The sequence below is a fragment of the Aquila chrysaetos genome, chromosome 13 (assembly GCF_900496995.4).
Source record: "Aquila chrysaetos chrysaetos chromosome 13, bAquChr1.4, whole genome shotgun sequence".
Lineage (NCBI taxonomy): Eukaryota > Metazoa > Chordata > Aves > Accipitriformes > Accipitridae > Aquila > Aquila chrysaetos.
The window spans coordinates 14,163,667-14,186,128 of record NC_044016.1 but is presented as its reverse complement, the minus strand read 5'-3'; the positions used below and the strand labels follow the sequence as shown (position 1 = coordinate 14,186,128).

At 38.4% G+C, this 22,462-nt stretch overlaps 1 protein-coding gene across 3 annotated transcripts in view; it reads right to left on the bottom strand.

Annotated features, from left to right (window-relative positions):
• The window catches only part of MTA3 (metastasis associated 1 family member 3), a 228,288-nt gene that overhangs the window by 81,403 nt on the left and 124,423 nt on the right, over window positions 1–22,462 (bottom strand). Inside the window, exon 19 of one of the 3 annotated variants that reach the window (XM_030035048.2) lies at window positions 6,726–11,134. The exons of 1 other annotated variant lie outside the window; for it this stretch is intronic. In XM_030035048.2, the coding sequence (XP_029890908.1) occupies window positions 10,999–11,134 (136 nt within the window). In that variant the 3' untranslated portion in view covers window positions 6,726–10,998. Of the gene's footprint in view, window positions 1–6,725; window positions 11,135–22,462 lie in introns of those variants that run through there. One more of the 3 variants, XM_030035049.2, reaches the window with a different exon arrangement.

Here is a 22,462-nt window from a genome sequence, read left to right as displayed (position 1 = left end):
ACTGAAAGTTAGCAGGACTTAAGCTCTGATGTGTTTGTTTCCTTTTGACATTGAAAACATGCCAGCACTTCCACTGCTAAGTGCTATAATGAACTGGCCTTCTATTTATTTTTTTAAATTATTTTTATCATGCACACTAGATGGTGCTCAAGTTAAAAAATGAGTGGCAACTTTGATAAACTTTTCATGAGATTAGCAAAATACATGTTCTTCCTTTGCAGTTCTTACAACAAGAAATCAGGAAAAACTGCCTATTTACCTGAGTGTCTTCCTGACTGCTGATCATCATGCATTTTACTAAAACTGTATTTCACTAGCTTTTTCATAAACACTACTGATTTTTAGTTACATATTTATGAAATTTTTGCAGTTCCTTATAACATCCTGCATTATTGAGAGCTGAATGAATTACGTGAATGTAAGTACACAGCTACAAATACAAATAACATGGAAATACATTGCACCAGCCATCAGAAATTCAGTATCTGTGTTCATGACAGTACCAGCTTGTGGAAACATTTGAAAATAGAATTATTTCTTTCTCAGTGATCATATTGGATTAACCTATTAGTTTATGGAAAAGTTATCATGTTACTTGGCATTTCAAACAGATAAACTGTACCAAGTCTGTCACTGACCTTTATCTTAGCTGCAGTCTGAGTTTTGAGCAAATCAGGCTCTTTTCAAGCAGCACAGAGAGAAAGGACTAAGCAATTCTGAGTCTGACACTATTCAATAGGTGTCCAGTCCTAGCTGAAGACTGATAGACCCTCCTGAATTGGCAGTGATTGAACACAAGTGGTCATATTCAGACACAGATGAGAACACAGAATTGGTGAGGAGCAGACACTGACAGCAATGCTGGATTGGTCACAGGCAGAGATACATGCAGACTTTGAAACAGTCAGAAACACATAGATGCTTGACTCTAGCTGATGACATCGCGTTGACTAATTAGAGATCTTTTCTACTTTTTCAATACCTTAATAGCTTCTCATGGAAAGTTATTTATTTCTGCAAGGTTAATAATTCCTTAGGTAAACCAGAGGCTAACTTGGGCTGCGGACAGATGTCCTCTTCCCGATCTACCTGTGCAGCTGAAGATGCTACTGACCTGAGCTATTTGCCTTCCAAACCCATCAGAGGTTCTTCTCTACTCCCCTCCCTCCTCGTTAGTGGATTCACATGAATCCTCTTTCTTTCATTTCACAAAATACCACACAGTTAAGCCTAGTTTTCAGGCTAACTTTGAAGGAAAAAACAGCAGAGCCCATGCTAGTCTCTCTGCTGGGAGAGGGCAGAACCCCCAGCAGAGGATTGGTAGCAAGTACCTGTTCCAGAGTGACATCTTCAGTCAGCATGGCTGTTTGCAAAGTGACCACCACCACCACAGCCCTAGCCCAGTCCAGCTACCAGCTCCAGTTTTGGAAAAATTATGACAAATTATTGCAGAATTGCAAATCAGTGGTCTAGGGAAAAGGAGGTAGGAAGCAAATCTTACTGAATTTTACAGTACTTCACAAATCCCCCTAAATATTTGCACAAAACCTGAAAGTGATCTTGGTTCTTTTTATCCAACACCTGCTGCTCTGTCACAGTTCAGCATTAAAAAACAAATGACTCCAATCTGCTGGAAATAACAAAAGGCAAGAGAGTGTCAAGTGCTGTTTGCACAAAGAAAATGGTGCAATAAAGAAGTTCATAAAATCATGAGCAAAGTTCACCTTTATCCTCTACAAATAACATTTCAACTTCCCTGTGTGTGTATAATGAAAAAAGCAATGTTTCATCACATACAACCATCCTGTACCTTTCAGTGTATTATCCTATCTTTTTTTGCAATGAAGGGAAAAGCATTTAAAAAGCTGTGAACAGAATTTACCACAGATTTAAATGTGGGGAGACCATTAGGAGCTAGTAACCTTCATCCACCCCTTGATTCAGAAAAGAATAATACATCTTTTCCTTCCTCACGTCAGAGAACAGCACAAATCTGCTGTAGAAACTAGTGACACCGTCTCCTGCGTCCATCGCTGTATCTACTACCAGCTCTTGAATCTCCCTCTTTTTTTTTTAATATCACAGACATTGCCACAAAGCTATAAATCTAAAAAGCATTTTTTAATAATTACAGGAGGATACTAGCCCTAACCTAAAGAGTTTACCGCTTAGCCTACAAATCTACTTCATAATTCTTTGTTGCCTTCAAGAGGATTTGCACAGAGGCACGAGTTTGACCAGAAGGCCATTTCTAGAAGCATCATGCGACTTTACAGAGATTAATTCTAAAGTTCTTATGGTGAGTGTGGGATTCTCTTCAGAACATCCCCAGACAGGATAAACCGATCTGCTCAGGAAATAATTTCTCTGCCTATGCAACTCCACAGTCTTCTATACTGTCACCAGATTTGAACATTCAGAGAACTGAATGGTTAAATGGGACGGTTTTGGTACTCTGATTCTCTCCCAGGCACAAGAGAGAATTAATTGCAGAGTAAAGCCCCCTCTTTCACTGAGGATTTTACCCATAAGAAAACAGAGGGTCGGAGTACACTATTGCAGACAGCACTTTGCTGGGTTGTCAGGTTGAGTGTCTTTGACTTTGGTGATGTGCACCAATGAGTTTAAACACTGGTTTTAGAACAGTATACGTAGGTTGGCCCAGATGGGCAGAAGGCTGAAATCAAATCAGTAAAATGAAAAGAGCTAGTGAATCAGATTTTCTCAAATTAACTGCTATTTAAAAATAATAAGCAACTGCAATTGATTCTCATTAGTGCATCAAGGGAAGATGGAGAAAATCCAGAGCTAGGCAGTCACTTCATTTATATTCTTCTACCGAAATTTTTCAAATTTAATCCACACAAGCAGTAAACAGAAGAAAGCTACTCAGCATTCAAGTAGTAGATCTAATTACAGGTTGGCAAGGCATGTGTAATAGGTACAGTCAAGCCAAACCCTAAAGCAGAAGTCCTCTAAGCCTTAAGGAAGGGTAAAAAAGCCAAACACGTTGAGCCTGCAAGTCTGCAGCAAGCCTCAGTCTTTGGAAGGGACAGTACAAAACCACCGGCTCCAAATACCTGAAAAACTGGGCAGGTTTAAAATATTAATCTGGACTTGAATTCTGATGATTTGACCAATATGTTACCTAGGTTTATTGAGCTATAAGCCCACATAATATGTTCACTGCCCTCACCCGGATAGGTACAAATTTGTGAGTTTGGAGACTATGTCATATTTCAAGTAAGATCTGAGTGTATTACATGAATCTTTATCAGTAAAGACCAACGGAAAGGAAGGTGAAAAGGAAAGAGTAATGGAATAAAAATGACGTTAAACTGGAAAATGAAGAAGGGGTGTGGGAGCAAAAACTTCTAGATGCTTACAGCATTTTAATTATAATCTTCCTTGACATCATTCTGAAAAGTGAGTTAAAATTCATAGAGATTAGGGTTCAAGGAAGCAAAGTAAATGTAACATGGCAGGATTAGGGTGTCTGAGCACTGGTGAAGCAACTTAGAAAGGGAGTGGATCCAAATATGCCATTAGGATCCAAATATGCCATTAAATGAGAGGGCCAGCAGCATATTCCAGTTATGCAGCAGCAGAATGGGAGTATCTCCAGAGGGCTCAACCACTCTGAACCATTTATTACATTCCAAGCTGCAGCAGTACCATGGTGCCTGCTTTAGCCACAGAACAGGATGCTATTGTGCTATGGGTGACAGCAGCACCAGCCAGACAGGCTGTCCCCACACTTACAATTTTAGAGTAAGAAGTACCAGAGCGGTTTGTAGTGCCCCGTAGTCTGCACAAAGGGACAGTCAGCAGTGATCCAACTTTTCCTTCTCCCAGGCACGCAGCAGCAACTGAGCCAAACCCACACACACTGGGGAGGGGAACAGCATCGAGCTCTCCTTTCTTCTGAACATGTGCAAGAAGCAGGAGACCAAGCGGAGGCCACAGAAAAGGAGAAAATATTTAACTATGCCTTAACTGTGCATGTACAAATTGCAGGATGGAGTCTAGTCCACTTGAAAAGGGCAATCAATACTGAGCTTACTGTTACTAACAGGGAAACAACAGGGCAGGATTAGCTAACAGCTCGGATAGAATCAGGCTCCTGCAAGAATACCATGCAACACAACTGCCTTATGGATTATAGATTATGGATTAAATGCATATCCTAAGGATCAAAGGCATTCAGTGTAACTTTTCTTAGATTCACTGTCTGAAAAGAGATTAAAATTGTAATGGAAATCTAGACTGAAGGAAATAAAACAAATATGGAGCCATTCATCAATATAATAGTCTCTAAATTTCCATTGCATCAGCCCCAATAACTTATCTTATTGAAAAGTTAAAGTATGAGTAGTTTCTTCTTCCAATATGTGACTAGTGGGCAGAGCAAATGGCACAAATTGAGGAGTTTGATGAATACAGCAAAAGCAAGTGCAGTGTCCAGGGAACTGGAATGGAAAGGACTGCTTGAAAGAATGATCCTTCAGTCATGGGCAGTTGTACCCATGTAACAAAAGAAAATCACATTCAGTGTCCTACTCTGCTCTATCCTGTTAGTTTAAGGTTGTACACTCTTCTTAGCTTCACAGAAATCTTTGTCAAATTCCTTTTTTTGCTATTATACAGAATGTTCTTTTATGTGACTAAGCAGAAGAAACTAGGGAAAGAGCCACTTATAGCCCAAAGGTGATATGAGCCGCTTCCTCCACATTTGAAACTATTGATTCAGATTACTGAGGAGCAGATCTCCAAAGTGATAACACAGCTAGGAAGCAGGGGGAAAAAAAACCTACAAACAAATTAGGGAGTCATCATACTCCTCCAGGCTCACTGGGGCCTAGCTTTGGGGAGGAAATTCTGCAGCCATGAATTGCTAACTTGATAGGAAGAGTGCCTCTAATCCTTTTCCTCCCATTCTATTGCCCAAAGCAGCACAGACTAATATTTATTTCCTGCACGAGATTTTGTTCCTTACAAGACTCTATTAAGCCACTTAAAAACAGATGTCCTCATCATATAGTATCAGTGCCATTTCTAGTGCTTAAAAAACATTCCAGCTACACAAAGCGGACTTTGATTTGAGTGTGTATCTCAAAAATTATTGGCCACAGAGAGTGCTTTGGCCTGGCACCTAGGTTTTATCATCATTTAAATGAGTAATAAAGAGTTTTAATTTCCATAAAGATCCCTCTGCTTAGCTTATAAGGGACACACATTTAATGTATACACAAATAATGTATATTTGAAGAACCTTTGGTCTTGCCACAGTGGTAACAAGTGGCTGTAATATAACAAGGTCCTAAAACCCATGTAGAGCTTTTACATTAAGTTGAAATGGTAACAGTCACTCATCTGCTAGTTTCCTGTTGTATAAAATAGCCATAGTGCATCTGACTTCATGGAAAAGTGTCATGGTGTCAAACCAGTCTCACAGAAAATATATTCTGCATTTACAGTGTTTTATGAAAGTTCTGCATATACCAAGGACCAAAACAGACCTCAGCTCCTAGTAAAATGCCCTCTCCAATCATTTCTGCTTTCAAATAGACAGCACAGTCTTTTTTTTTTTTTTTTTCTTTTTTTAAATCTTTTTCTTTTTTTCTGACTGCTAGTGCAAGGGAAAGAAAAACACTTTAAGTACATGTCCTTTCATTGCTGAGGCTTTGTACGTGTGATCAATACCTTTACAGTGAACTAAAGAATTAAGAGACTAAAGTGGTCCCTCAAGTACATATTTCAACTAGACAAAGGAAAGGCTTTACAGTTGTACTTTGAAAGTGATGAGTATCTTGGACCTCCTCCTTTTTGACTGAGATTCCTTGTAAGCCTGGTTAAAGAGATGTCCATTTCCTCAGTTTCCCCAGCAAAGGACTGCTTCCAGAGATTATCCCCTCCTTGATAACAATGCAACTCACCCAGAAGGACTAATAAATGTAATTCATCTTGCCAAATAAATCCAAACACCACAGATGAACTTGAGTTTTGCTACTTGGAATCTGGACAGGCCTCTTGGGGGATGGGGGCAGAAAAACATAATCTGTTCTAATGCACGCACTTCAAACAAAAGTTAGTGTGTGGATCAAGCAGCATGGATCCACATAAATCCTGCCTTCCCCAAAACAGATGGGGGAATTAGGAGATGGGAAGAGTTGCCCTGAACAAACCTGTGAAGTAGCAGCCATTACTTCTGTTCAGAGCCCTTTGTATGATTCTCCTCTGCAAAAAACATCCAATTTATTTGGGGAAATTATTCAGATGTTAGTAAGGAAGAGGATTCAGATTATGTTCCATATTCACATAGAATTCACCAGTTCTAGGTGCTACCAAATTAACAACATGCAAAGTTTTTGACACTAATGTCAACCTGCAAAGTTTAGATGGGCCAATGCACTGGAGACTGCAATGCACTGTAACTTCTAGTATCTTTTGTGGACTATGAGTCTTTTTGCCTAGATTTCAGTTCAATCCTAAGAAGTCTTCTAGTGTTCCAGTGCGATGACCAATACCTCATGTCTCTCTCTCCCTGACTTTTGAGTCTTCTTTCTTCATCCCCACTTCAACTACTTGTGTCTTTAACTCTAAGTGCAGTTTAAACAGCTCATCAATTTTCAGTCTCTTGATTATTCAATAGTCTACTATACAATAGGATGACAGTGTCAATGCAGAAATTTGGTTTCCTGCAAGAAGGGCCAAGAGTCACAAAGTTTGTACACAAAGACACTTTAATGCAAATCAAATAGTACTATGTTTCATTCTAAGGTGCTCCACATCCTCAAATACTCAACATTGAGCTTCCCAGTTTTACCATTCCCTTGAGAAATTCACTTTTAGTCTAAACAACAGAATTTTAAAAAGACAGCTCTTTAATGCTTCTCTTTTTTACTTAATCAATACTGTATTTCAATACCAACTGTTAAATATTTATGAGCAACAGAAGCATATTCTGCAAATTTGTTGATCACTATATAGTACAACCTCAAAACTCTTATCCAAAACCCATGTATTCCAAAATTAGGTTTCCTCCCTCAACATGCAACATTTGAATAAAAAAGTCCTGACTTACTCCAAAAAATTCCCCTGTGCAGTTATATAAACTCAGATCTCTTGACACCCACTCTGGCTTATGAAGACATAGGTTTATATAAAGGACCTTCAAGACAAAACAAAAAATGAATATTATTTTGCTGAATTTTCCAGAAGATTCTAACACTTCCATTACCATAGTAGTACACATATATGAAGACACTGTGTCCACTGTATCATACTTTGCAATATAATATTTCTGAAGGACTATAACTGTTCTCTGAGCCAGGCTGTGGCATGTTATGCTGTGGCTACATCAGAAACTACTACGCAGCCATTCCATTTTATTTAAGCCTTCATAATTAGGAAAGTACCTGTGTTGAAATTATATTTGTTTTTTAAAAAAAAAAATCTTACTTTCGATTAATAAAAAGTGCACATTCTGTAAGTGCAGATCCCGTTTCACCATTTCTACTGCTTGTTTATTCTGCATTTCAGTTTCAATACCCAGTTTTTCATAACATGCTGCAAGGTTTGGACTGCAGAAGTGAAAGTTATATTTGCCCTTAATCAAAACACTAGTTTAAAAGATGTTTTGATATCACCAACATATTTCAAGCAGTCTCAAGTATTTCAAAACCTCATTTAGCCATCCTACAGAACCAAAACTTCCATCACTAAATAGTGGCCTTTAAAAATAATCTGAAAACAATATACAAAATATTTCAAGAGAACAGAATAGCTATATAGTTGAAATCATCAACATAGACATTTTAAACGTTAAAACAATCTTCCTACTTCTTATATGAGACTTCTGGACACAAAAAGATCGTGCATTTTCCATGGTTTTCTAGCCCCATATTTGTAAGAGGAGAGGCAGATTTTCAGATAGATTTCTTATTTAGCTAACAGGAAAATAGATCATATTGCAAATGCTGTGCTGATGCTGCCTAGATTCTCTTGCTCACATCCACAGTAAGTACCAAACTTCTTGTCCTTGCTTCTGAGGTTTATGTTTATACTCAGTGTCATTGTTGATGACTGGTATATGTTAGCTAGTTTTAAAATAACTATCTTGGGAAGCTTGATAAAAACAGTACTGAGCTCTGATTTGCTGTGGATATACTGTTACAGTTCACACAGGAATGTGTCATTTTTGCTCACAGCCAGTGGAAAAATCTTTAACTCAACAGAAAGCATGGAATTGCATGACATTGTGGTAAGGAGTGTCACAATTTCTTCCAAAATTTAAATCTTTATGCCCAAACCCAGCAGGAACATGTCTTCAGCTAATCTTCCATCAATGCTTTTGGTTGAAATTCACAGGTAAATCCTGTATCCATCTCTGGAGAACATCTTGCAGAAAAGGTAAGATGGAGAGAGAGCAGGTAAAGACAAAGGTGTGATACATGGCATGCAGTTTCTCTGTGCACGGTATGCATTTTAGGGGAGGGAAAGTCTCTGTGCAGCTGCATGCAAAATAGTTTAAAGATGGAGCAGAAGTTATTCCAGCAAACAGTCTCCTCAGTGCTTTACCCTCCCCAAGGGTTGGCTATTGCAACCTGTGAAATTACTCTGCCAGGCAGGGTCACAGCATTTTTCCAGTGTATCCAGATGAAGCTCCTCAGCTTGAAGCTGCAAAGGATTCTTCCTTACCTCGGCTACTTGATGCAAAAGATAATGGTATCAGGCAGCTGGCTGCGCAACAGGGAGCCGTGTTACCAACCTCTCTACTCAGAGGAAAAGAAGAAAAAATGACTTCACATCAGACTATTACGGATACTAATACTTTTGCCAAAAGCAGCAACACACAGAGATTTTACAAAATACTAGCTAGACACTGTAGCACGCTGACTAAAAGAAATAATTTGAGTACAAGCTTAATAAGGCAGGGTAAAAAATCCACCACCTTACAGCTAATGACACTTCGAAAATGAGTCTGCTATGTGTGATTTCACTGATGCCTGAGGGAGACAAAGCTCTTTCTGTTCATGTTTTTCATACTTTCAGTCAAACAGATTGCTGAATAATCATGTTTTCTTTATTTGAATGGGTGAGGAAGCTATTATATAGAAGGTGTTTCCATATGTGGTATTTAATAAAGGCAATTCTTACTAATAAGAATAGGTTGTCTCCGCTCAGTTAACTGATGAAAAGCCCTCCTGTTGTGAGGAAAAGGCAGATCCTGTGGCTAGAAGAGACTCCTAGGGCTGCACACTTCAGCAGCTACTGGGAAGAACTGTAAGCAGATGAATCCCAGGTCTTCTACAATTGAGTCCAAATCCGTGACATTCACTAGGGTGCTCAGGGTACTAGGAGCACTTCATGTCATAATCTCTCCTTCATATTCACCCTTTTCTTGCTGGTGAAGGACAGTGGACAAGACCTGGATCCATCACTCCAGAAAATCCTTCAAGCAAGTCCCTTCAGGAGGTCAAGGTGCTTTCTTTATTGAAGAAGCATGTGGGTCACTGTCTCAAGAGCTCAAAATCCTACATGGAGAGTATGGCTAGTTATAGGCTGAGATCACAGATGCCCTTTCAGGCTGAAACCATAAATCGTATGGGGGAAAATAATTTTTGGGGAATCACCTAGAGGTATGAGACACTACTTATATCTTTGTCTTTCTACCAACAGAGCTGAGTGCACGTCCGCAACTGGATGAAAACCTCACATCTATACAATACTGCTAGGGTTACCTAGTAAAGAGACAGAAATAAAAGGCTTGAAGCTCATCTCAGCTTACTATGATGTGTTCAGTGTCTGACTACCTTTTAAAAAGCCATATGGAAACCAAATCTATTGAAGGACACAACTTGCCTCAGATAATCAACATATCCCTACTAGGTTTACACAGCAGTGCTAGACACTGGTTGCCTCTTGATTTCAAAGTAGGGCAGAGATTGTTCACCTCTAAGTACCTGAGTAGAAAAAAGACCTGCCCTTGTTGCCATTCCCACTTTCAGGGGGACTGACAGTTTCCTACAAGTAGTTTCAAAAGGCACATCATCTCTCCATGGTAAGTATCCACCTGCAGCCTTACAATTACAAACTTCAAAAAGTATTCTGCAAGATATCTTTTTATCCAGACGTATCAAAATGTAGAAATTATTTTGTGGAGAGACATTTCTAATAGGAAATACTCTACTTCTTCATGTTTTCCTGGGAATGGTGTTCTGCTGGTTTTCACTATTCAGAACAGGTTTCAAGAAATGCAAAAAATACCCAAAGAAATAAGTGGATGCTTGCAAATATATAGACAATGGCGCCAGTTCCTACACATGCAACTAGTCCAGCTGGATGTTCACTGCCACACATAACACTTTCCAGGATTTTAACCAAAGCTGATATGGCCAGCATTTTGAAAACTGGCCACTAATTATGGGCACTTCCTAATTCAGTCTAAGTTTCAGAACTGCTAAACTCCTTGTCCTCATTTCAGGGTCTGGATGCTCAGCGGTTCAGAAAATCAAATCCAAAGTGACTCAAGCCAATACTGAAAAATATAAACACCCAAAGTTTGCAGCTCTTTTTGAAAATGCAAGCCCCTCAAGGCTAAATCCCACTTTAAAGACACTGCAATAGTTTTGTAAGCTGCGTATTTTTGCATCAAGCCACTAGAAGGCATAGACAAATGTGGTGGGTGGACTCTACATCTGTACTCCTTCAGTGTGGTCAGTGCAAACAGTCCCTCCCTGACCAGCCAACAGTGATGACTGGGAATGGAGTGAATAGCAGGACAACCCGGGACAGGCCTGCACAGTGAACCAGAAGTAGCCCTTGCAGAGATGAGGGAAAACAAGGGCTGCTGTTGGATCCTGCCCAGAACACAGAACCCAGCCACAATCTGTCTGTACAGTGTTTCTGTCTCGAAGATGCAGAAGGTCCTGTTGTATCTGCATTCACAATTAAACATGATTCTGACATGATTATGGTGCTGATGCTGTTATATCTTCAGTGCATGATGGTTCCTGGCTCTGCTCGTGCCTGCCTACTGTTCATGAGAGACTTTGTCTTTGTAATGATCGGAGAACAAGGTGTTCTGGAAGCTCTTTTCAGCTGTGATCTGGTGAACTTCTTACGGATTTTTCTGTAAGGAGGGAAGGAGGAAAGGAGGGAAAGAAGAGAGAGACAACAGAAGAGATAAATCTCAGTCTTTAACAGAAGACTGCTCAAGAGCCAATAACAAACATAACAAATACTCTTACCAGAGCAGGAAGGCTAGCTCATGGAAAAGAGCCTTGCAGTCAACAAGAGTGAGCCCTGTCCATCAACTGATGATTCACAGTTGTCTCCAACTAGTAACTGATAATTGCTCAGTGAAAAGTGAGTTGGTGTTAGACAATATTTGGACAATAACATTTAATTATATGAAATCTTGGGGCAGAATGCTCAAATGGTAAATCCTTACATGTGATATCACTACAGGAATGAAGGACCACAGAAGAAAGAACCTCATTAACACCCAAGTGAATGTGTTACCTCTGTAAAAGTCATGGACTGGGAGCAATTGTTATTTGCTCCATATCAATTCTGAAGATAACACATGATCCGCATCTCTGGGCTTTTTGTACTAGTGACTTTCAGGTGCAGTAAATTCACTTTAATTTTAGACTTTCAGATGATAAAACAAACATATTAACTACAGGCAGCCATGCTGTTTGTATTGTAATCTTATACGTCCAAGGACAGTTAATTCTGAAGCAAAAAGCTTTGTTATGTTCCAACTGTTCTGTCTTTCTACTATTATAAATCAATAACCACAATGCTGAGTGTATCCAGGGTAGAGTATCAGCAAACACAGAAATGACACACACAGAGTATGTCAAGAACCATCTTCATTGGCAGAGTCCTGAATATTAGATGCTACTGGAAAATGACCTATTTTCTGAATTCACTCAAGTCAAGAATCCCAGCTTTCGTTTAGGTAGCTTTATAAATTACAGAGATTTTGAGCTTATGGAAAAGAATTAAAGCAAACTGGGGCCTCTAACACTAAATGAGACGAGGCTTTCTAATACCAACTTTCCAAGCTGAAAATGTGACATGACTACAAACTACAAGGTGATGATGCATCTACCTGCATCAAGGCTTTGAGATGGTAACTCAAGAAGTGATTTGTCCCTTTCATCTTAATGGGCTGTTAAATCTGAAACTGAAAAATGGTAGCATGTGACATTGAAAATACAGGATCAGCTTAAAATAAATTCTATTGAATACTAAAATGATAATTTGCATATTAAATTTCAAACAGGTATTTAGTTACTGGTTGACTATTTCCCAGGAATGTAAGCTTCCATTTGAGTAACTGGGCCACAGAAGAGAACATAATCAAAGACAAAACCAAAAGCCAAAAATCAGGAGAATATACTGTGCTCTTAGAGGTTAAAGTGAGCCTGAAAAACACATCTATTTTGGTTAATATATTTAAAAGGTGGAGAGAAGTATTCATTTTAGTTGCCTGAAAGCAGGATGTCATCAGCATCTCGTGGCCTGGAATATCAAATTAGGATTTAGCATCATTCAGTAATAAACACAGCAAAAGAAAAGAAAATGAATCACCAGAAAGTGAAATTTAGGCTTTTCACACAACCCCACAGAGACACAAACTTACTGTTTGAGAACTTACTTTACATGGTCATCTTACATTAGGCCTAGAGAGATATTCAACTGATTGACAAGATATTGCATACCTTGCAGAATGGTAAAATCATAAAAATGTAACATGAGACTGGTAGAAACACACATTTCTAAAATCATAAAACAGCTAGGTTTTGTAAAGTCATGTGAATATACAATAGCTGCTACCCACACTGATTATTAATGGGCATCATTCCAGCGAAAGCTTACAGAACTGGATCCCTTTTGATGTATTTGTTTGCAAAACTTTGTATTTATTTACAGGACGAATGTGGTCATTAATAATTTGAGAAGCCCATGGTTTACAAAAACGTTAGATAATAGTTTGCCCTTTTGAATTTTTAATACAGCTACTTCATAAACTGCCAAGAAGTTCCTACTAATGAAAGCAATTTGCAGCTGACACCAAACATAAGGACAGTAAAGTATTTGTGACTACAATTTGTGATTATTGTTTAAGGACAGTAAAGTCAAAAGATGTAGTTATTCTCATTAAATACTGGTTCAAAACTAGCATGAAAAAAGGCAGAACAAAAAAGGAGGAGTCATCAGCGTTACATCAAGTAAACCACAAAAAGAGTCAACTCTTCACTTAGTATAAATGAAAGTAGCTCTACACAGATTGTCAGAAGAACTAATCTGGTATGCACTCTAAAAAGACAAACCAGCACTTCTACTTAAACAGGATTGTGAAAATGCTTCCAGAAATTAGCTTTCTGGGATATAGCTTTTCAGAAATAAAATTGGAAGAATAGAAATTTCCACTGACTTCATTAGATGTAATATTTAAACAACCATTTCACTAAAAGCCAAAACTGTTCTTTTTACTGCAACAAAATATAGAGAGTGGAGGGAACTGATTCTTTATGCTGAAGAATTTAGCATCTAAATACAGTAAAGCTTTTTGAGAGGCACTGATCAGGTTTTACAATGCTTCAGAGGTTTTTTTAACACTTAAACATGCAGGTTTTAATAGTAGCTTATGACAGGCAGGAAATTCAAAGATAAGATTTTCATTGTCCTTTCACTCAGAGCACTCCTCCTCCCTCCCCCAATGATAGAGTGAATTAAGGGCAGAGTCACCTTTAATGTTCAATTTCCTGTCCCTTTTTCAGTTAATACCAGCCATATGTTTTAATTACGTACAGCTTTTATTTGGTGATAGCAAGTAAATGGCTTTAATATCTGTAGCGTTGATAACATCCTTTGCAGTTGTATGAAAGAGTAATTGCCATTTCCCCCTGCTTTTTCCTTTGACTTTTGTACTAGAGCTTGAAGCATGATGCGTTACAGACTTCATTTGAAATGTGAATTAAAAAGTATTTGAAAGCCTTTGCATTGTATTTCTAGTCCTCTTGAGACCAAAGGTATGAGAATGACTCAAACTTTTAATAGGCGATTGGTATATAAAGCCCACTGTCCTCATTTTTATGTCAAATGTGATGCACTGCTGCTAATGTCGGAATAAGACAAATTCTTTATGTCTGCATGATACTTCAATTAGTTACTGCAGATAAAGGTACATAAGTCCTCTGGCACCTATTCAGGGAAATATGGAAATGTACATAAGTACCACGCACTATTAAGACCTATTTTCTCTGCAAGTTTCATACACAGACTGGAACCTACTGGGTAGAAATAACAGTTAGGCTGTATAGGGCATTTATGCCATGCTTAAATTTAATCAGGCAAACGATTTCAATGAACCAACCCCTTCCAGGATCTAAGTGAATTCCATGTAACTAACCATCTGGTGAAGTTAAGCACGATCCTATATAATTCTGCTATGTCCAGATTTCTCAGGAATAGGATAGCTGGTAACAAAATTTCTCATTTGTGAAAGCTGACTCAAAGATCCCTACTCTAATTATGCCATGCATTAAAACAGCAGCAATTTTTAAACTTGAATAAAATAAAGAAAGGTGACCTTCAGTTGATGTTAGTCAAGAACGTGTTTTTCAAGCCTTTTCTAATAGCAGTTGAAGGCATTACTTGCTGTAGCTCTGTTAATATCAGGCATATCTGTCTGTTACTGTTTCTATATACAAACTGTTGTGCATCAGTCTTGCCTCCTCTGCATGAGACTCAGAGTTATAATGACTAGAGTGACTTTGGTCCATTCAGCTATACCAACAGTACTTAAGAAGTAATACTAAATAAATTCAAGTTATGGCAGAAGTTTTTTACTGTGAGAGAAATTAATTGCACGTAAAGGCCTGCTGAAATTTTAGCAGATGACAGACCTTGTTTTGAAAGGGAATGGAAAGAAACATTTTCCGATGAAGGGGAATTGCCCCCAACACACACACACACTTTTGAGATGTCTATAATTCTTTTTAAATACCAAGGTCCAGAAGTGCTTTTGATGCTCTGTTTCCACTAAAAATATATTAAGGACCTAATACAAACCTGGCTACAGTTTTACGCTGAAGCGCATAGTATTTTCATGCTCTACCTAAATTAGTTTGATATTTTTGCCCGAGTTTTTCTTAGACTGATGCCATTTGAGCAACATCATTATATACAAAGACCTAGTGCTGTGGAAATGTATTATTACCCAATTGTTGCTGGTAGCACAAGGAATATGCACAGGTCGGCAGCAGACGTAAAGGAACTGATTCCCTGGACAAGAATAGCTGAAATTCCACCTAATCTCTAGATTGGGGTGAAGTATTCTGGTATGACTTGCCAACTGTAAACAGCAACTTAAATGTGCCAGGCACACAAAATACTGCCAACCCTGGAAGGAGGTGGAGTTCTAGACATAAACTACAGCAAGGCAGGATTTTGCATTCTGGTACAAGTTTTATGGGAAACTTGCCATCAGTCTAACCATCAAGACATTCAGAGAGAAAAGCTAAACTAAAAAATGAAAAAGCGTTCCAGACAAAGATTTGTGAAGTTGCTCCTGCTCCAGGGCAATGTAAATTCTGTGCAATGTAAATTTTCAGTGCAAACTCAAGGCCAGTTAGCAAAATCAACTATTTAAAAAATAACCATCATTCCTTGGGGGTTCTTAGACCCAATTATTACTCATTTCTCTGAGGGCTTCTTGTATCCAGAGGTACACTGTAACTATTCAGTGGATTAAATTACAAGAGGAGGCACTATCTTGGGAGGCTGATAGGCTTTCTATTAATTTCAACAGGCTTTTAAACAAAGTGAAAGGCCAAAATGTGTGCAATGCTGTCTGCTCAAAGAGAATTTAACTGGGATGAAGCTGTAGGCATAGAACCTTAGAAACCTGACAGGTTACAGAGAGACTGAATGACTCACAGCACTTCGTACATTTCTACCTGTATGGAAATGAGAAGTATTTTATTTAACTATTTGGCTTGCTGATTTAGACATCTTCTTTCTTTTTTTTTTCCTCAGCACTTTGAGGCTAAAGCTTACCCATATTCCATTAAACTTTTAATGTAACCTCAAAATGACAGAAACTAGGAGAAATATATCTGGAAGGCAGAAGTGGGTTGACATTGATACACCTTTTAAAAATAACTCCTTTGTGAAATGTTCATTTATAAAACAAATCGGAAGTGTTTTAATAAGCATCGAGCTACTGGAAAGCAGTTGCCATGAGCCACTTAGTTACATTATAAAACTCATAAAGATGGCAGATAGAGTGGTACAACCTTTATAAGACTAAAGAAGTGCTGCTGTAGACATGCCAACATCATTTCAATGTTTTAAGAGGTTGTCTTATTTTTCTCCTCCTAGCAAGTAAATGTTTTCCTTTGCTGGTGTTTATCTTCCAATTTGGTATCAATATTTACAGAGCAAAACTGTTCTCTACGAACAACGATTTATAGACACACCAGTTACAAATTATGGTGTCAGATCTTCCTAAGCAGCTTAATATAGCATTTTCAAGCACTGCACCACTTTGAGGGCTTCTCTGATGTTTTGTATTTCAGAGCAACAGCTTATAGCTACTATGTATATACATAAAGCAATAAATAATGGCTTTTGAGCGTCGTCTTTACTGGGAGGAAAAATCCAGGTCAAGTGTTTCAAGCACAGACTGCTATGACTGTGTCATGCCTGACCTGTTGCATGGCACAAGCCACCTCTCTGTCTCCTTCTACCTGCTGCTGATTTAAAATCTACTCAGATCAAAACCTCCTCAGAGCAGAAGCCATCACTTTGTGTGCATTTTTAGAGTGCCTAGAACAACAGGAACCTTACCCACTATTGAAATGATTTATATCCAGTTTTATTGCAAACAACTGGCATGGCTTTTGGAAAAATCACCTCGTTTGACAGATTTTTCCATGCTTTCATTTCCCTTGAAAACAGCATATTTCATTAATATTTTGAAGTCATTTAGGATGCTAGGAGAGAAGGAATTAAAGAAGTGCAAAGTCTTATTCTCAGCATTACTATTCGTTTTTCAGCTGAATGCTGGAACTGAGAAAAACTTTTAACCCCTAAGAAACATTATAAAAGGGTGCTGTCATACAGCAGTCATTATATGATGACTAAATCTAAATCTTAACAATCAGCAATGAAATTATCCTCCCAGTTCATCTGTGAGCTTGGTACTTACCACCAAGAGACTAAAGTTACCTATTGCAGCTGGCTAGGACAAAAACGATCACACACCAGTTTCAGCGCAATGCTGACTTCTCACAGAAGCCAGCAGCACGGAGGCCCTACCAGACTGATTTGTGGTAGGCACAGCTTAAAAAAAACCCTTGATCTAGTTGGTAGGAATGACGGACACCACAGAGCTCAACATGGATGAAGTAGCTCAGGACTTGCCCCACATCTTGGGTGGAGCTTTGTGAACTCAGCAGGGACGACATCTCACATTGCACAGCACATAGCAGGGACTACAGCATGCACAGGGCCACGTTCCTCAGTTTTCCCCTCAAAGAAGGGAGAAAGGCCTGTCTTCGGATTCATGGCGTTTCACCACAGTGTCCAGCTTCATAGAGTGGATTAGAACCAGTAAATCCTAGCAAAGGTAGCTGGACGGAATGGGTAAAAAGTAAATTATTCATACCCCTTAAAACAAAACAACGGCCCAGGCTTCAACAGACTTGTAACCTGAGCTATGGGACAGCTGCTCTGCACCTTATCTGAAATTCATTAGCCTCTCCTTAGCTACCATCTACTTCAGAGGTTGTAAGGCACGAAGCCTGCTCTGTTAAAGAAAGAGTTGCTTAACCTCTCCTCCCCATGAACGCACACACAAGATCACTGCAGATTTGTCAATACAGAGGCAAGCACCCTGGGAATCCAAGAAGCCAGAAAGCCTTTTACAGCTTAGAGGCACAAACAGCAGAAGACCTCAAAGCAACTCCTTTATTCTTCCTAGCTATATCAGCAGGGTGTGGGTGAATTCCTACACAACTTTATACTCTACCAAGAGGAATTTTCATTACATCTAGTCATTCTGCAGAAGGATGGCCACTCTGTATATGACTAAACATCACCCGCTATTAGATGAAAATATTACCCACATGGCAGCATATATTTTTTCCTGAGACAGGCAAGAAATTGGAGAAAAGATGTATCAGAGCTGGCTAAGAGTGGAACGCAATGTTGCTTTCAACTACTACCTAAACATCTTGCATATTAATTCACAATTCTAGCATTATCCCAGACTTTAAGATGACGAAAATATTCAGAATATACAACTTCTGTTTCTGGCCTTGGGCTACAAGCATTAAGCGCCATTTCCCCAACAACATTAAATACTATATTGACACAATATTTTTGAAAATTTTCAACTAAATGTATTTATTTAAGTGCAAGCTAAGAGAAAACTTTCTATTATATGCTCCATTTTTGGGGGTGGGGCAGGGAGATCATTTACTTTTGTCGTTGTTTCCAACTTTGACACACTTTAAACACCCCATCTTAACTATTTCAGTATTTTATTTATTAGGAGAACTCTTTCAACACAAAACTTTTTGTATGGCTTTTTATTACTGTTTCTGTTTCTTTCTTTCTTTCCTTACCTTGTTTGATTACTTCAGGGTAGGTTTCATCTGAGGTTTTTGGCCTGGACACTGTGTTTATAGTATTATAGCTTATAATAGTACCTGAGGCTCAAAAAATTGACAATATTTTTCCTCTTTATCAATTATGCATATACTTTTCGTGGAATAATGTATGTACCAATAGAGTATATTTGGAGAAGTTTCTTGGCATTCTGGCTACCTGCTATTAAGCAAGGGCTGAAAATCAAAATTAATCAGTCTTACCAGAAACAGTCAGAGAGCAAAAGTTCCCTCACGAAACCATCCCCTGGGGCTCTGCTCCACACCATCAATCTCTTGCATAATCAGCACTGACTACACACAGAAGCTCTGATGCAGAATATGGATTAGAGGTCTGTACTGTGGCACCAACAGAGGAAAGCTTTGCCACAGAATGACTTGATGCTAATTTCTAAGGTCAGCTTCATTTCAAAGACTGTATTTTTTATTTTTTTTTAATATTCATGTTAACAAAGGTCTATTCGAGTTCATTTTCTGCCACTCATCCTGCTCTCCACTCTTACAGCCAGCACTTTTCATGTCAGTATCTCATAGTGCTTGCTGGACAGCTTAATTAAAAACCGCACAGCATCCTTAAGAGTAGGTATACATCAATATTATTCAAGCTAACAGACAAAAAGGTGGAGCTACTCAGAGGTTAAATGGCTTGTCTGGTGTCTCACATGAAGTAATAGAGGAAATGGGGGAATTTTAAAGTTCAGGTCTGTGCTTTTTCCACTAGAACAACACTTCTATCTTATATTGTCAGGTAAATGTTTTAGCCTCTATCCATAGCACAAGTAAGAAAAACAGCCAGCCATGGCTCCTTAAATGTTTGACAAGAACCGATAGTTATCTCTGTGATTGGCTTGCAGAGTCACAGCCATTATGTTCTCCTTGGCATTTTACTTTAAAATGCCTAGGTAGTTACTTATGCAAGCTTTTTCACAAGAGACCAACTAACATTTGTTTTTCCACAGCCTTACTTACTTTAATGCCAGAGGGTCATGCATTTAAAAGATCTTAATGAGTTTAAAAAAAAAATCAGAGGAAAATAGTAAGAATAAATTATTAAATACATACACTGAAATATAGACTAGCTCAGAATTAAGTCCTCTATCTGTAGTTTGAAATGAAGAATCTGATACAGGACAACTTATAAATGAAAGTTAGTGGGCAGTTCTATGTGAATTTTAAGACTCTGAGGATCACTAACATTACATTTTTTAACATATTCACCACAGTAGAGTTTTATCACCTTCTTTGCTATTTAACTTTAGCAACAGTGTGTTCACCACAGGACTTACCTAGTTTCTATATCTACATGCACATTATTGCTGTGTATTTCTCTGCCTTCAGATGAAGTAATTTTTAACCCTGTGTCTAGCTTCTACTAATTACTATTGCTCACGTGGCACAGAAATTGTAAAAAGGGAAAAAGATCTCTTAAGACCGATACTGTGCAGTTTTTGAGGATTACAATCATCAATAGCTAAGATTTAATGTGATAAACCTCTGTGGTTTAGGCACAGGAATGGTGAGAATGGACTAATTTTAGTCCTAAACTAGTATTACTCTAGCCTTGCTATAGGTAACAACTGTATAATTAATATTGTCTTTATCTTTTCTTTGATACTTAAATATGCAGAAGCCTATGCTGGTCTGACAAGTTAGCATTTTTGTTGTTGTTGTTGCTATTTTGTATGTTTCCCAAGGCTTCGAAAAAGAAATTGGCTTCCCATACAAAGATGTTTCTTTATAGAAGAATTTCTTCTTGTTCAAAACCAAATTGGTTTTAACTCCCACAATAGAAGACAACCAAATATTACAAGATGACACATTCCCACTGGGTATGTGGATTTAGGAAAAAGCTGAGCAGCAAGCTAACAAAACTCTAAGCCCTAAGACCTTCAGTTAAAACATCCTGTAAAGAGGACTGGGTTCAGCTACATCAAATCCTCTGCACAAACACAAAAGACAGCTTCTGAAGGAAAACCTTTTGAAATGGCCAAACGTACTGCAGGAAATTCAAAATTTGTGAAGAACTGTAAGAAAACAGGTTAAAAGAATTGCATGACATCCCAATTTAACATCTGACATATAAGGTGTATTACTGACTACATGATGTACTCTAGCTGACAGACCGCACTCAGTGGGAGTCAGGCATGCATTTAAGAGCTTTGCTGAATTGGGTCTGGAAGGTCTAACAAAGTGAATGAGGTTTCTGGAAAAGTTAAGTACTTATACCAGAGCTTCTCCACCATCATCTGTGTTTAAGACAATCTTTAATGCATTTATTATCATCCCCGTTGTTTCATTTAAGTTCTTTTGGTTTTTCCCCCCAAGCTTCCCAAGGCAATAAAATTTTGCAAAAAGTCTCATTTCAGAAATAATATTTCCCTTCCCAAATATAAAATGCTCTGGCTACTTCTGCAGCTACTGTCTGGATGTGAAATGACTGTTGTCGAAGAGTGCAGCGAAGATTGCAACTGGTTGAGTAACAACTCTAAATGTGTCACTGTTCTTTAGCTGCGTCACGTGAATTAACTACATTCAAGCTCCTACCTAAGATGCAATTGCAAAATATACTTTGGTATTTAGCCACCATAGAGAGGCAGCATATTTGAATTTCTGCTTACAACAGGGCAGGATCAGACAAGATCATTTTACAAGATCCAACAGCGTGACTCTTCAGGCAGCAGTAACTAGGTCATTTACAACCATCTGTTCTTAACCTCAGTCTCCTTGCGGTCATCACCGAAGCTCTGCACTAATTAATTTTCACCTGCTCATCCGTGGAGACACCTCTGAAACTAACAAATCATCCAGTTTCAGTCAACAGCTTCTGGACTCCTGTGGGTGGCATTACCGTGAGATTTTATTACCAAGATAGGTAAAGAATTTTCTCCGAAAGAAGATTCCCTGTAAGGCTTCTGACCTGTTCCATGTACAACAGCCCTGTGAAAGAATAAAGTACTCTTCATCTGATTCTTCAGGCAAAGAACAGAGGGTACATTGACAATTGCCTCCAAATCTTCAACAAAGTATGGCACCTTGTTAATTTTGATATGAGGAGTGAGGCATCGAAATGCTTGGAGACACAGACTTAAAAGACCTGCTTGAGGTCTCATGGGAAGTCTGTGAGGGAGCAGAGAACTGAATCGCGTTTTCCCAAGTCCTAGGTAAGCACTCCAACCACTGCAACATCTTTCCCTTACCATGTAGCTTTAAATAGGGTGAGCAGCTTACTACAATGTCACTGAAACTTCATCTTAAACCGTGAGATTAATACATAGCTCCAAACCAGAATGGTTGTATTTAATTTGTTCTGAAGACTGATAAAGCAAAACTCTTAATACCAGATGCTCTTCAAACCTATCAGCTCTAACTAATTGCACAACTGAACTTTGGGTTTTGTAATGTACATGTTTTCCATGTATATATCTATTATTCCTTTTATAAGTTTAAAAAATATTCACATTCTTCAAATTAGTTGATTTTAGCTTCATGGAATGATCCTGCTTTTAAAAACAAACTTTTGCATTATCACAGTAGTGTTACTTGGACTTAGTAGGTACTGTAAAAGGAGCCAGAGGAAAAACTCATGTAGATAAATAGTGAAAGAAAGTATCTGTGGGCCCATGAAAGCTGCTCAATGAGAAACAAATGGCAAGGATTATGATCTAGTTTCTATACCACTGGTTGTGATTCTGTATCGCAGTACCTCAGCTAGAGCTCAGAGAAGTATCATTTATGAGGTGTGAACAGTGCGCAGCATTCATGAATAG